The sequence below is a fragment of the Malus domestica genome, chromosome 16 (assembly GCF_042453785.1).
Source record: "Malus domestica chromosome 16, GDT2T_hap1".
NCBI lineage: Eukaryota > Viridiplantae > Streptophyta > Magnoliopsida > Rosales > Rosaceae > Malus > Malus domestica.
The window spans coordinates 6,844,568-6,859,682 of NC_091676.1; the positions used below are offsets into that span (position 1 = coordinate 6,844,568).

General features: G+C 42.3%; 3 protein-coding genes and 1 non-coding gene across 5 annotated transcripts; 3 read left to right on the forward strand and 1 right to left on the reverse strand.

The window, feature by feature from the left end:
• The first annotated feature begins 1,772 nt into the window (after nucleotides 1–1,772).
• LOC103407277 (sufE-like protein 2, chloroplastic) lies at nucleotides 1,773–2,895 on the forward strand. The gene has a single exon (XM_070815713.1). It carries the CDS (start codon nucleotides 2,011–2,013, stop codon nucleotides 2,695–2,697), a length of 687 nt encoding a protein of 228 aa, XP_070671814.1. The 5' UTR covers nucleotides 1,773–2,010; the 3' UTR covers nucleotides 2,698–2,895.
• Nucleotides 2,896–4,801: 1,906 nt separating this feature from the next.
• Nucleotides 4,802–8,572, forward strand: LOC103407261 (eukaryotic translation initiation factor 4B2-like). The gene is made up of 3 exons (XM_008346209.4): nucleotides 4,802–6,189; nucleotides 7,328–7,801; nucleotides 8,204–8,572. Exons 1-3 carry the CDS (start codon nucleotides 5,051–5,053, stop codon nucleotides 8,226–8,228), a joined length of 1,638 nt encoding a protein of 545 aa, XP_008344431.1. The 5' UTR covers nucleotides 4,802–5,050; the 3' UTR covers nucleotides 8,229–8,572.
• Nucleotides 8,573–9,093: 521 nt separating this feature from the next.
• On the forward strand, nucleotides 9,094–11,474 carry LOC103407253 (GDSL esterase/lipase At5g14450-like). 2 transcript variants are annotated; one of them, XM_070815715.1, is made up of 6 exons: nucleotides 9,094–9,320; nucleotides 9,607–9,884; nucleotides 9,965–10,174; nucleotides 10,264–10,436; nucleotides 10,604–10,874; nucleotides 10,981–11,474. In XM_070815715.1, the coding sequence occupies exons 2-6, from the start codon at nucleotides 9,743–9,745 to the stop codon at nucleotides 11,229–11,231; spliced, it is 1,047 nt and encodes a 348-aa protein (XP_070671816.1). In that variant the 5' UTR covers nucleotides 9,094–9,320; nucleotides 9,607–9,742; the 3' UTR covers nucleotides 11,232–11,474. The 2 variants fall into 2 exon arrangements, with proteins under 2 accessions (XP_070671816.1, XP_070671815.1); XM_070815714.1 differs by having other exon boundaries at nucleotides 9,165–9,320; nucleotides 9,499–9,884.
• A 77-nt stretch (nucleotides 11,475–11,551) lies between these two features.
• On the reverse strand, nucleotides 11,552–11,624 carry TRNAR-ACG (transfer RNA arginine (anticodon ACG)). The gene has a single exon. It is a non-coding gene; the product is annotated as a tRNA-Arg (tRNA).
• Between the last annotated feature and the right edge of the window lie 3,491 nt (nucleotides 11,625–15,115).

The following is a 15,115-nucleotide window of genomic DNA, read 5'->3' on the forward strand; positions in this document are numbered from 1 at the left end:
TCAATTGTAAATTCTGAAATCGTAGAGAGTTCGAAATGTATTTCAAAAATGCCATGAGCTCATTATAATTCCTACTATCTTCATATAAGAACCTTTTCGATAAATAATTTCCAAATAATTCTCTTCTTTGGTAATAAATTATTGGGATCTCACAATGATATTGTAAGGCCGCCACGTAATGGATACAAATTTAAAGGAAAGAAACACACATTGTACTCCAAAAGCTACATCACTAAGCACGTTACATTTCCAACAAGCAACTACATATAACTTCATCATGTACATTTTTGGATATTTTTGGTAATTATAGGAATGATTACGGTATGTTGGACGCCAATCTGAAACGATGATAAAAAGAAAATAATTTGAACAAGAATAGAGCGTAACATCAACTTTTTTACATTTCATATCAGTCACATGATGAGTAAAATCTAATAAACTTTTCACAGTATAAAATTTGAATTCAAAAAGTCTCGATACAATTTAGAAATAAATGCCATTTAATAATATAACCTCACGATCATCTCTCATATGTGCACATAATTAGCGGATGAACAAAGCTTGAAGCATGAAATAATTAAAGCAACAAAGGTGGCTGATGAAAAATATCTAATTCTATTCGGCTACGTAAGCACACAAGTCACACACTGTGTAAAAATAATTTTATAAAATTAATTAGTTAATTAACTGTCACATTTTAGTTCCACTTAAGACATACATATCATATCATCACGTGCGGCAGCCCCAACTTGGAGTTTGGAATATTATATTTATTAAAATTATTATTGTCACTAGCGGTGGTGAATTAAGGGAGTGTTTGAGAAGTGTTTTTTAATGATTGAAAATGCTTTAAAAGTAAATATTTTTTGTTGCAAAAACACTAAAAGTACATAAGTGATTTTTTCAAGAAGCATTAATTTTGTGTTTCTTGCAGGAAGCACTTTATATGTTTTTTCAAAATTAACTTGCATTTGTATTAAGAATTGATTTCAAAAATATTTTTCTAACATCATTTTAAGTTAGTTAAGCACTTCCAAACGAGCTCTAACTCAATCCAAAAACATTGAATTCGTATATTTGATAATTGGACAATAGTCAAAAAAAAATTTAGTTGATTTGTAATATGAATATTTTTATTTTGTTGTTGTAATTGCCGTGGATTTCATATCCGTCAACGATGAAAGGAGGCATCGTTCAATTAGTATTAATAATTGTTTTCTATTTACCCATAGAAAATGATTAAAAAATAACAAATAAATTTAATCTCCAGAAATGACGTTTTACTGTAGTAGTTAAAATTAATTATGTCTATGCACTATGTGAAGAATCGTTCTTATTAATTCTCAACGTCACTAACAATTAACTATTTAATCCATTAAGACTATAATTCTACCAAAAAAATAAATTTAATTCCAAAAAATATAATATTTTTTAGAAATTTACTATTATTAAAGGGAATTGTTTTTAGCACTCCAAAATTTTCATTCTACACTCCTAACTTTTTATATTTAGAAAGAAAAATACACTTGTGAGGAGTGTAAAATAAGATTTTTGGAGGGCTAATAACACTTCCCTTATTAAAAAATGAGAATAGCTCGAAACGATTGTAATAATTTAAAGATGATGTGTTTCAAACTGAGATAACCCAAGACTGTTCACAAGAATATTTGTACCACATGCACAATACGTTACGACATCAATTTTGTAATGTTTGGCGCCTCGTATTGACTCTCCCTCGTGGCGAACCATTGAACCAACCCCTCATCTATAAGTATCGTAAATTCTTCACTCCTCTATCCTCATTGAAACTTTCGCGGCAGACAACGAGGGTAGACGGTGCGCACTCTAAGGATCTCCAATTTTCTTGCTCTCCATACCTTCCAGTTTAACCAACTCCCCCACTTCTCTCTCTCTCTCTCTCTCTCTCTCTCTCTCTCTCTCTCTCTCTCTCTCTCTAACATTTTCCCGACTTTTCTTTTCCTCTTTCCATCGCTTTCTCTGCATCCAAACATGAACGCTACGGTAATTACAACAACAACACTGCCTCATTTCTCATCCTCCCGCTCCGCCGCCGCCGAATCATCCTCAAACCGCCAATTGCACAACCTTATACCGGCCAAGTTGAAACTCGACAAACAAAACAACAGATGTTCCTTATCCATAAAATGCAGCCCCAGTCGAGGAATTCGAATCACGAGCGCGTTGGCCTTGACGGCGGCGGAGGCACCTCCGTCGAAGGCCACGGAGATGGTGGCTGACAAGATAAAACGGCTCGTTTTGGAATTCAAGTCCCTGGCGGAGCCAATCGACCGCGTGAAGCGGCTACTACACTACGCAGCGAGGCTCCCGCCGGACAATGTGTCGGCGCGGGAGCCAGAGAGCCGAGTCCAGGGGTGCTCGACGCAGGTGTGGGTGGAGGCGGAGATGGACGAGGCGGGGAGGATTAGGTTCCGGGCGGACAGCGACTCGGAGATCTCGAAGGGGTTCTGCTCGTGCCTGATTTGGATGCTCGACGGCGCAGAGGCGGGTGAGGTTCTGGCAGTGGAGACGCATGATTTGCAGGACGTGAATGTGGGGGTGTACGGGAAGGTGAATTCGAGAGTGAACACGTGGCACAACGTGCTGCTGGCGATGCAGAGGAAGGCTCAGGCTTTGGTGACGGAGCGAAAGCAGGGGATACGGGGGACTAATCAGTAATGAGGTATATATATTATACAAGCAATAATGGCGAGAGAGGGTAAATCAAACCGGTGAAAACAATAATCGAACTCGAGACATCAGACGCTAGGTAACTGAGATATACGTCTATCAATATTTTTGGTAACTTGTGAATCAAGTTAGCAGAAATTGAAGCACATTATTATGTGTTATTGAAATATATTGCGTTGAATCAAATTTATTGTGTTGTATTAGAATACATACAGAGAGAAATTAGATAATTTTATCTCATTTTTCTTCGATGGTATGTAACATTAAGTAATTCGAAAAATAAATATTTAAAAAATTTAAACAATTGTGAAAATTAGATTTAACAGTTAAAACATTTGTACCGTAAAATCTAGGTAGCAATGAACCTATATCGGACCCTATTCAACCTTTCTTTTCTTCGGTCCTTCTTGCGATGGCGATGGATTCCGGACGCTTAACTCGTTTAGCAAGGCGCAATAAACAGTGAACAATGCCCAAAAGTCTTCAAAACAAATAGCCCTTTTCATGCAATACACGGACACCCATCTAATTTACATGCGGTGGCATTTAGAGCAAGTCAGGCAAATAATGGACCCAAAAAGTCAGGCAAATAGTGGGCCCAAGCCTGCCCGACAGGCCCATCAAGCATTCTGACCCGACACAACTGGATCCTCTCTGGATCCAAAATGATCTGAGCCTACTGAGCAATGTATCCGGGCCATTGAAATTTGATCAAACGGCTACAATTAGTATAACTTTAGAGGGGCCCCTGTTTGTAACCGTTGGATCAAATTTCAATGGTCCGGATGCATTGCTCAGTTGGCTCAGATCCGTTGGATAGGGAGAGGATCCAGTTCCTGTCCCGACCACTTCTCTGAGTGCCATCTGATGTCACATGTGTCAGATCAACATAACGTCAGTCACATTATTAATTTTTTTTTTTTTTTTACGTTAGGCGCGCGCACAAACACCCGAGTGGGTGGTGTGTTTTGGCAAACAAACAAGGTCAGTGGGGCCCAACTTGCAGTGCACTAAGCGCGGGTTGTATATATGGGCGACATGGCCCATTTTCGAACGATGAATTTTCAATGAAAATTTGGACCATTGGTTTTCCAATGGTAAAGAAAGTTTTGATTTCTAATCCAGTGGCTAGTGCACGCGACGTGACGTGTACAATTAGATTTCTAACCGTCACATATTCCAACTGTACATATTAAAAGCGTAAAATCTCAAATTGGCCCAACCCAAGTGTGGCGTTCTTGCCCAAGATATGCAGCCTGGCGGCACTGGTAGCATATAGGGGATATGCCCAAGATAGTGTAATGGGAGATGAACCGACTAAGGCTAGCTTTCCACTTCCACTTGTAATTGTAAAGCAATTAAATTCAACCGACTAAGGTTAGACATACTAAATTTATAAATTAAATAATGTGTTATAAATAAGAAATAAGCAACTTAAATCATTTTTTTCCTTTTGTTTTTTGTTTTTTGCATGTAGTCCAATATCTTAATGGATTTTCACCCATGCATTCCGGATTCGAAACTCCTTATCTCCTGAATTATGTAATATTATTCTCAGGAAAATTATCAGGAAACATACTATGCAATCTGCTTTCTTCCCAAAACCTATAGTCAACTCATAAATTTACCATCTAATTTAACAAATTTATCCTTTGAAAATAATAATAATAATAATAATAATAATAATAATGAAAAACTCTCATTGAATTTTTGAAGGGTTTTTTTTTAGAACTTTAACTAAAAGCTTATAGAACTGTTTATTTTAAAGAAAATCTATATTTTTACACTAAAAAAATTAATCATAGTACTATTTACTTTACCCTTTATTTTATCTTTATTGTTAAAATTCAAAATTTTCAAACATTTTTTATTAGTTTTTTTTTGTTCTTTTCTCCAGAAAAAGGTGCACTGTAAAGAGCATCACAACCGTCAAACTACCAAGCACAAAACCCAACAAGTCACGCAAACACCCCAACGCTCCAACTTGCATGAGGCCCACGACTTACTCGGGGCCCACAAAATCAACGGTTCACAGTTCGACCTCCCGGGCCCACTTTGACAATCAGACCGCCTCAGGAAATCACCACGTAGCTGATATAGCTGGTGAGTTGTATTTCCTACACACAAAAGCTCACGCGCCCACTCTCCTTGCTCTTCCCTCTTCTTCTCATGTTCTCGGAGCTCCGGCTACAATAACGGAGCCCCAGCTCGCATCTCACCTTCTAGTTTCTTTTTATTTTATTTTCGCCTTCGTCCCGTTCCATTTTTTTTTCAAATTTTTCTGGTCATTTTTCTCCCTTTCATTTCGAACTGCGTTCACAGATCTCGCAAACCGTCGAAGATGGCCAAACCCTGGGGTACTGTCGGCAACTGGGCCGCCGAGGCTGAGCGAGAAGAGGCCGAGGAGCTCGCGGCGGCCGCCAAGGCCGAGTCCCAGAGCTTTCCCAGTCTAAAGGAAGCCGTCAGCGCCAAGCCCAAGAAGAAGAAGATGAGCCTCTCTGAATTCTACAACGCCTCCGGCACCCCCGCCTCTAATCGTGTCGGCCTCACTCCCGACGAGATGATGCGCCTCCCTACCGGCCCCAAGGAGCGCTCTGCCGAAGAAATGCAGTACGGTCGCCTCGGTGGCGGGTTTCCCTCCTACGGTCGCTCTGGTACGAATCCGGGTCGGGGCGGGGACAGAGAGGGCGGGGACGGGTCGTGGGGTGGTGGAGGAAGAAGATCCTACGGTGGATTCGACGACGACAGGAGGGGCCCGCCTTCTAGGGTTTCTGATTTAGATCAACCGTCAAGGGCGGACGAGGTTGACAATTGGGCAATGACTAAAAAGTCTCTTCCTTCTGTAGATTCCGGTAGGCAGAACCGGTATAGCTCGCTCGGTAGTGTTGGTGCTGGGGGTGGGGGTGGTGATGGTGTAGGTGGTGGTATGGGCGGCCCAGCTTGGTCTAGGGCAGACGAGGTTGATAACTGGGCTGTTGGAAAAAAGCCTACTCCTTCTAGGTCATCCCCATTTGGGTCTGAATTTCATTCGGGTCCGGAACCGGATCGCTGGGTGAGAGGCGGACGCGAGGTCGACAGAGTTGAGAGAGAGCGACCCAAATTGGTTTTGGATCCTCCGAAAGCCGAGTCCGGCGTGAATGAGCCATCGCAGGTTGTGAAGACCAATAAGCCGAACCCCTTCGGAGCAGCTCGACCTAGGGAGGAGATTTTGGCTGAGAAAGGGTTGGATTGGAAGAAGTTGGAGTCGGAAATAGAAGCCAAGAAGACGAGTAGGCCGACGAGTGCCCACTCAAGCAGGCCTTCGAGTGCTCAGTCAAGCCGGTCTGAAGGGCCCGGGCTGCATGCAAGTGATAATGTGGTGAAGCCGCGGCCGAAAGTAAACCCCTTTGGTGATGCCAAGCCAAGGGAGGTTTTGCTGGAGGAGCGGGGTAAGGATTGGCGGAAGATTGATCTCGAGCTGGAGCATCAGGGTATTGACAGGTTGGTTTTGCTTTGTATTTTGTCGATTTTGTAGGTAGTGCATTCAGCTAAGTAATGGTTTCAATATGTATGGTAATGGTTGGTTGATTGTTTTTTTGCTATTAAGAATTGCCCAGTTGCTGATGCTTAGAATATTAGTCATGTATAGTTTTAGGAGGAAATTTATCGGTCTACTTTCTTCAAGTGGAATGGGGAACCTTTTAATTCATTAGTGCTTTGCTAACACTAAAAACAAAATGCTATGTCATGATTTGTCATGAGGACTGTTCTAAGCATGCCCCCGTGAGATCCTGTATTGAAATTCGACTGTTCGCCATTTTAAGCGATAGTTTCTTTTTCCTTCAAGTAGCGCTTCGAACTCTTTTTTTATTGCTCGACTTCATTTGTTACTTGCATTGCTTCTTCATTTCTTCATCTTAGTCCCTACTTACTTGCCATAAGTTGTCTTACTAGTTAATCATCGGGAGAATACTGCTGGAATTATTCCCAGCAACTACAAGTGTATGCAAAGAAGCTAGATGGGTTAGTGCCGTTTGTCACCTTTGGTTTATGTTTCGATTGAAAGGGGTCTATAGAAATGAGTAGACTAGTGTATGGTTGAAACAAGGAGATTATGTTTGGGTTAGTGCCTCCTCTTGGGCACATTCTTGTCTTATTGTGTGTTTGTGGTGTGGGGGTGAAAAGAGTTTACGTAACTTTTTTCTTCCCCTCCCCGATGAAGTAGATATTCATTGCATACAACTAGGCAGTCAGAGACATTGCACAAGACCATGTCTTTTTCTTTGCTGGATGTTATGCTGAAACAGCCTGGTGTCTTTTTCTTTGCTGAATGAGTCTGATCTAATCACAAGATACTAATTTTGTTTGCTTTTATAAATATTCAAACCTGATTGCACCTACGTGGAAATTATTAGAATTACATTTTAATTGGTTAAATATATTATTCACTGGATTACCTTTTCCACTTGGCGGTAATTTAGCATTGCAAAATGCAGTAGGCCAATGAAACCTTATCAATAAACTCAAGTAGTTTGCCTTGTAAGCAGTAGGCAAACTGTTTATTTTCAACTTTCTTGTCGTGGTTATATGTAACCCGTGGGTGTCCTGTTGAATTGACCTCTTAAGCCTTTTGTTGCAGACCTGAAACAGAGGAGGAAAAGATATTGAAGGAAGAAATAGATCATCTAAAGAAGGAACTCGAGAAAGAATCTACGGATAAAGTGAACAGTGAAACTGTGCAAGAGTCTGGTGGTGACCGGCCAAGTCTACGCGATATAATACTACAGAAGGAAAGGGAATTGGAGGCATTGATCCGAGAATTTGATGACAAAGTTCGCTTTGGGCAGAAGGCCATCGATAGGCCAGGGTCTGGGGCTGGTAGGCCTGGTTCTGGGGCAGGAAGGCCTGGGTCTTCAGCAGGGAGGGCTGGTAACTTTCATGAGAGGACGCCGTCTTATTCCGGGTCATTTGAAGATTCTAGAAGTGTGGAATACGTAGATAGGTCTCCCTTGCAAGGCAAGGGAGATCCGTGGGCAAGGCCTTTTGATGACAGAAGGTCATTCCATGGTGGCAGGGAAAGAGGAGGATTTCTGGGGAGCAGAGACATGGGCAGGTGAGAATAATGTGCTTCTGTGCTTTCCTGTTACAGTCTTATGGAGGAAGTTAACCTGTTTAAGAAGTAACTTGATCTGTTATGCTTTTAGGAAAGAAATTTTTTCAATATGCTATTTAGTAGCCTGATCCCGGAACTCTCAAAGAATGCATTGGGAAAAAAGTTGATAAATAGTTGTAAGAAAAAGTTTAAAATTGGATCAGAAACTTTCAAAGAATGACCATTTGATTATTAAAGAATTGGGACATCTCAAAATAGCATTTTAAATGACTTAACAATCCATTCTCGACGATTTACGCCTGTGTAGTCAGCATAATATGTACTTTCAGAGCTAAATGTTTGTCTATGAATCTATGAATGCCACAAAATGCATATGACGTTTGGTGGTTGTTTATTTGGCAGGGCAAGGTCAAGAGAAAGATGGTGAACAACTGCGCCGTTTCTATGGATTCGTTGAATTGCGCTTCTGACAAACAGGACCAAATAATATTTTGCCTCACTCTTTTTGTTTTCTTCATTTTGCTCTGGGAAATGGAGCAAGCATTATTGATTACCGGCACTTGGAAAACTCTTGCGTTGAAGATCTACTGTTACATCGTGACACTATGTAAAATTGCAGTTTTCCGTTTTCTTTGTTGTCTGTTTTTTTTTTTATGTGAAGGAGCCTGTATTGTTCTTAGGTTCCAATTTTACTGAACACTACGGGACTCGCTAGTCTATTTTTGTGACAATCGTCTGGGAATTATACTGATATTTTGGTTCTTTTGTGCATGACCTCGTTGCGGAACTCAATTTTCTCAATTTTTGTTGCGCGATTGCTTGACTCTCTGAATCCTACGGGATAAACCATCGATCCAAATTCCATCCCAAGTTTCTCATTGACTTTGGTTCTACCAAAAGGTGGTGGAGAGGGCCATGGGGAGTGAAGAGTGGAGGCAGTGGCAATTGGAGTGGTTGCCAAGTCCCATCAAGGTTTTAACTTTGGCGATTCTAATTCCAACACGGATGATTTATCAGCTACATTTTTCAACTTCCTTCTCCCTACCGCAATACATTCTTTGGTAAGCCTTGAAGTCTTATGGTCTCCGATATGGCTACGTTCATTTCATCAATGGCTAGTGCTTCGGGCGTAACCTGTAATTTCTTTGCGTAGAAAATGGTTAACCATGAAAACAGCTACAATGTTGCATCTTCGCATGAACTTGTAAATGTTCTTAAAGAGATTACAATCTTGAACAAAATAGTGATATTGGTAGTCTTGCAGCAACTCTACCAACAAGGAGCAAGAGTTCATTGGATTCACAACACAGGTCCCCACGGCGGTCGGAGGAAAGCGATTGTTAACGGCACTGAAGTTGAGATGGGGTGGGGTGCACTATTCCGATGCTGCAAACAACTTGATAGCCAACCAAATTATGGGCGGCTCTTTCTCCGACTCTCCAGTCTCAATCGCTGAAGCATGTCGCAATCCTCCACGTTCTGATTCAACTTCAAGCGGATAACTTGTTCTATAAGTTTGGTACGGCTTTAATATTGTACTTAATCATTGAAGTGAGAGTGTTTAAATTAAGGATCCAACCTTGTTTTGTTCTTGAATAAATTTAAACAACCGATGTGGACACCCCTAACAAATGAAATCCAATAATATTTGTGATGATATCACAATGCATCTTTTATTTCATAATATTTGTTTCCAGATTATGCTACTTGCCTGCCCGTTGACCTTCAAATCTATAAGGCTATTCTATCGATTTCACGAAGTACGAAGTTCTTATGGACCGTGCGAGGTTTATTTCTATCGGCAGGTGGTGGAGAGGACCATGGGGACTGAAGAAGAGTGTGGAAGCAGTGGCAGTTGGAGTTGTTTTAGTTGCTGCTCTTTCAACTTCCTTCGGCCTTGTACCACAGAAGAAATCGCGCAGTGCTTGTCAATTCCCGGCAATGTATAACTTTGGGGATTCAAATTCGGACACTGGTAGTTTCTCAGCGACATTTTATCGGCTTCCTTCTCCCTATGGCTATACCTTCTTTGGTAAACCTTCTGGCAGGTTCTCAGACGGGCGTATCATCATCGATTTTATAGGTTAGAGCATCAACTGTTGTCATTACATTGTCTTCAAATTTAAGGCTACCTATAGACTTTTATTTGCCTTTCTTTTGCAGCTCAAAAGTTGGGGTTTCCATTTTTAAGTGCTTATCTGAATTCTATTGGAGCAAACTTCCGTTGTGGAGCGAATTTCGCGATTGTAGCATCTACGATTCAGCCACTAGATGTCAGGACGTTTGGAGATGGATATAGCCCCATCTCTCTTAACGTACAGCTTTCGCAATTTGCGCAGTTCAAAGCACGTGTAAATGAGTTTTTCCCTCGAGGTAAGGATAGACGTTTGCTGAAGACGTTTTACTGGAATAATATTTGTTCATTATGCTGCTGTTGCACTGAATGACGGATTGGTCTTCAGATGAAAGGTCATACGTCAAGGCCGGCCTCCCAAGAGCAGAGGACTTCTCCAAGGCCTTGTACACTTTAGACATTGGACAAAACGATCTTAGTGCCGGGTTAAGCTGGAAGACGGCAGACCAGCTGCTGGAAAACGTTTCCAGCATAACAGCGCAGTTAGCCTTGACAATCGAGGTAACCAGTTTAGATCTTCTTATTCATTTCATGAACCACTATTGTCGGGTTAACTTTATTAACACGAAGTCAGAAACAATCTGTCCAGAATTTTTTTCCGTCATAGTTGTCACATGAAATGCCTAAAATCCCGATGGCTCGATAAACAGATTGTTTAATATGTGCAGCAACTCTACCAACAAGGGGCAAGAGTTTTTTGGATTCACAACACAGGTCCGCTCGGGTGCTTGCCTTCAACTCTGGCGTATAAGATGGCAGAACCCGGCGACCTGGATCAAAACGGTTGCTTGAAGCGGTACAATGAAGTGTGTCAAGAATTTAACAGGCAGCTCAAGGAGAGAGTGCTTAAACTAAGAGCCAAACTTTCAGAAGCAGTTTTTACTTACATCGATGTCTATGCAGCAAAATACACACTAATCAGTGAAGCGGAGAAGTATGGTAAGTCTTTTCCCTCTTCATGCATTTAGCTAGGGTTTCTATACTTCATTTCTTCGGTGTATCCAAAACTCTAAACCCTTTTTTCTCCGTTGTGTGGAATGCGCAGGTTTTACGAGTCCTCTAGCTCAATGCTGTGGAAGCTACGGTGATGTCCCTGTCCGTTGTGGGGTGAAAGCTATTGTTAATGGCACTGAAGTTGGAGGTCCTTGTAGCAATCCTTCTCAGCACATTAACTGGGATGGAGGACACTATTCTGATGCTGCGAACGAGTGGCTAGCCACCCGCATTATGGACGGCGCATTCTCTGATCCTCCGGTTTCAATCACTGAAGCATGTCACAAAACTCCACGGTTTTGATTCAACTTCAAGTATCCCAGTTGGGGTTGTAGCATTGCTTCGAGCATGTCAAAGAATACTCAACAGAAAAAAGAAACAAACAAAAAGAATCTCTATCAAATTTGAAGCAATGACGATAACACATTTTCGGGGTTTATTTTGTAGCATGAACGCTGATCGGAATTTAAGGTCACCTTTAAAGATCACCTCTGTAAAAAACAAGCAGAAATATCGTTCAATTGACGTTGATAATAGTTTCTTGTATTTAACTGAACAGATCTGGGTACCTGAAAGAGGGAAAGGGCGAAAAAAAATTGGAACTGTAAAATAGAGAAAAAGGACGACTTCACTGGGGATCGAACCCAGAATCTCTGGTTTCGTAGACCAGCGCCTTATCCATTGGGCCATGAAGTCCGGATGTTGATGTGTCTAGGATTTAATTAATTTAACTATAAAAGGGCCAAAAGTTGGAAGCAAACGATTTAAGGGGCATTAAGACAATCATTTTTAGGATTCCTAAGAGTTAATTTATCCTTTATGGGATTTAATGATTCGAAAGAGAGAATTCATTCTTTTACAGTCATTTGATTTGGTAATAGTAATAAAGATACTAACGAATGGAAAGAAATGAATGGTTTGGATCTGTACCAACGGCCAATTTCCGTTAGAATAGAAGGTTCCATGGGAACAATTATTTATTTCTATTTTCAAGGTACTTCATCTCATTTTTTTTTTATAAAAAAAAAAAGAGAAGAAAAGAAGTGTGGGGAGAAATGACAAGAAGATATTGGAACATCAATTTGGAAGAGATGATGGAAGCAGGAGTTCATTTTGGTCATGGTACTTGGAAACGAAATCCTAGAATGACACCTTATATCTCTACAAAGCGTAAAGGCATTCATATTATAAATCTTACTAGAACTGCTCGGTTTTTAGCAGAAGCTTGTGATTTAGTTTTTGACGCAGCAAGTAGGGGAAAACAATTTGTTTGTACCATACTTGACCAATCCCGAAACTACCGAGCACCGGCCAACGCTATACTGTCAAGGACCCAGAAGAGTTCCCCTCCGACCGGGAGGCCAATCACTACTCGACACGTGTCAAGATTAGAAGCCAATCAGAGCGCAGCACGTGTCGACATCAAGAACCAATCACAACATGACACATGTCAATGTGACAAAGCTACAAGTTTTTCTATAAATAGGGGTCATTCCCCCACAATATTGCCTAATGCCATTTGTGTTAAATCATTCACAAGAACTCACTAAATTGAGAGCTTGATCCTTTGTACTTGTGTAAGCCCTTCACTACTAATAAGAACTCCTCTACTCCGTGGACGTAGCCAATCTGGGTGAACCACGTACATCCTGTGTTTGCTTCTCTGTCTCTATTCATTTACGTATTTATCCTCACTAGTGACCGAAGCAACCAAGCGAAGGTCACAAAACCTGACACTTTCTGTTGTACCAAAGTCTTCGCTGATTTTGTGCATCAACATTTGGTGCCGTCTGTGGGAACGACACTTATTCCTACTCTCTTCAGCTGTGTCAAGCTGGTTTCTATCATTCGTACACTTTCTTTTGACCATGCATCCCTCTCCAACATGGGAAGCGAAGGAAGCCACAGCACACAGAATGACACCCCCCTTGCACATAGTGCGAAGCAACGAAAGAAGGAAGGAAAACGAGTTCTTCTTCAAGCTAAAGTCGATGAGTTGGAAGCTCAGAACAACAAGATAGCAATGAGGAATGAGGTTCTCCAGGAGCAATATGAGAAGCTCTTCGAGACACTCCACGAAGCTAGGCAAGCTCAGACACGCGAGCTTGTTGCCCCCGTGGAAGTCAACCATCAACTAGGTGCCCTCCAACATGGAGGGTCACATGCATTCGACATAGATATCCCTGATAGGGAACAGATTACCCCTCGACTTGATAATCAACATGAGGCTTCTCTTAACCCAGTTGCTTCGACCCGAACCATGAGAAGTGGAGGGAGACACCTCTTTGCTGAAGGGGCAGAAGGATCGAAAGCCGTCTTTCGCGATTGTCGGGATTTCCTGAAGCAACGTCGAGAGAATTCCATCCATATAAGCTCAAAGATCAATGACCCAAGGATTTCTGAGAGACTCGGTCCCCTGCCACGGCCCGAGCCGGCCACCAATTTGGGGAAGGGGCAACAAGTCCTAGAGAGACATGAGGGTACAGGGGACTCAGAGGTGTTCCGACAGACATACCCTGGAAGCCAGTACAGCGAGTCCAGGGAAAAATCACATGCCCTTGATCAAACCTTCCTAATTCCAAGAGGAGATGGAGATTTACGAAAGAAAGCTCCAGTGGCACATAACTCCGCTCAGGACCCCCTTGTCCTACAACTTCTTGAGGAAGTAAACAAGTTGAAGGCTGAACGTCAGGCTGAAATACCTGACTGGAACCAACCTAGGCATGGCCCTCTTACAAGGAGGATCCTCAACACCCCCCTTCAAGCAAAGACAAAGCAAAAGCTTGGCTTGCAACTTTATACTGGAAGAGAGGACCCGATTGAGCACCTTAACCTCTTTGAATCCACCATGGCATACCGGATGCACACCGACGAAGAGCGATGTCTTCTCTTCCCCTCTACCCTCTCTAGTGGAGCTCTAAATTGGTATTGTCGTCTTACACCTGAGACGGTAGACTCATTTGAGGAATTGAGGAAACTATTTATTTCCCAACACATTTTCCAAACCGATCGCTTGCACTCTGCAGATGACTTGTACACTATCCGCCAGAAGCCAGACGAGTCATTACGTATGTATGTTGGCCGCTTCAGCCATGAATACTCCCGGTGTGCCGAGGCAGACGACAAGACTGCCCTCAAAGCCTTCACGGCAGGCCTACGTGATTGTTTCTTTAAATACATGATCAATGCCAATACTTGGAAGACTTACTCTGAGGTGATGGCGCAGGCTTATAACCATGCCTCCGCCGAGGCAAAGACATATCAGGAGAAACCCCCTACAACCATCATTTATCAACAAGTGGGAGGTGGAAGCCAGACTCACCTAAATGAGAAGACCTCGACTTTCCAAACAGCAGTGGCACCTCCCCATGCCTTGCATAATGCTTCACCGAATCAACAGACATATCAATTTCAAGGCAAGAGGAAGGATTTCCATCCTCACCACTCTCCTTTCAGTAAAAAGAGTAAGGGACACTATCCCGATAACCAAGGGTATCGCCACAATAGCGCTCGCCCCCAGGCAGTCAATGCAGTGGGTCAAACCCGCGTCAAGGGTATCGCCACAATAGCGAGGTTTTAGCCTGCCATACTTAACGTGTCTTACGCCTGCCGAGGCGGAAATCGTCCTTCGGGAAATACATGAGGGAGTCTGTGGAGATCATGCTGGATCTCGGTCCCTAGCACACAAGACTTTTCGCCAAGGATATTACTGGCCAACACTCCACCAGGATGCCATCAAAGTATCCCGCTCATGTGACAAATGTCAACGATATGCAACTATTCCTCATCCCCTCCAGAGCCTCTTACTCCTATGATCAGCCATTGGCCCTTCGCCCAGTGGGGACTTGATTTGATCGGCCCAATGCCGGCAGGGAAGGGCAAAGTCTGTTACGCAGTCGTTGCAGTGGACTACTTCACAAAGTGGGCCGAAGTAGAACCCTTGGCAACCATTACTGAGGCAAAGATAGAAGACTTCGTGTGGAAGAACATCCTTTGTAGATTCGGCATTCCCAATGCGATAGTCACTGACAATGGGCGACAGTTTGACAACAAGAAGTTCAGGTTGTTCTGCTCTAAGTTCAACATCAACTTATGTTTTGCCTCTCCAGCTCATCCCCAGTCTAATGGACAAGTTGAGGCCATCAACAAAATAATCAAGCGCACTTTGAAAACCAGCTTGGACAAAG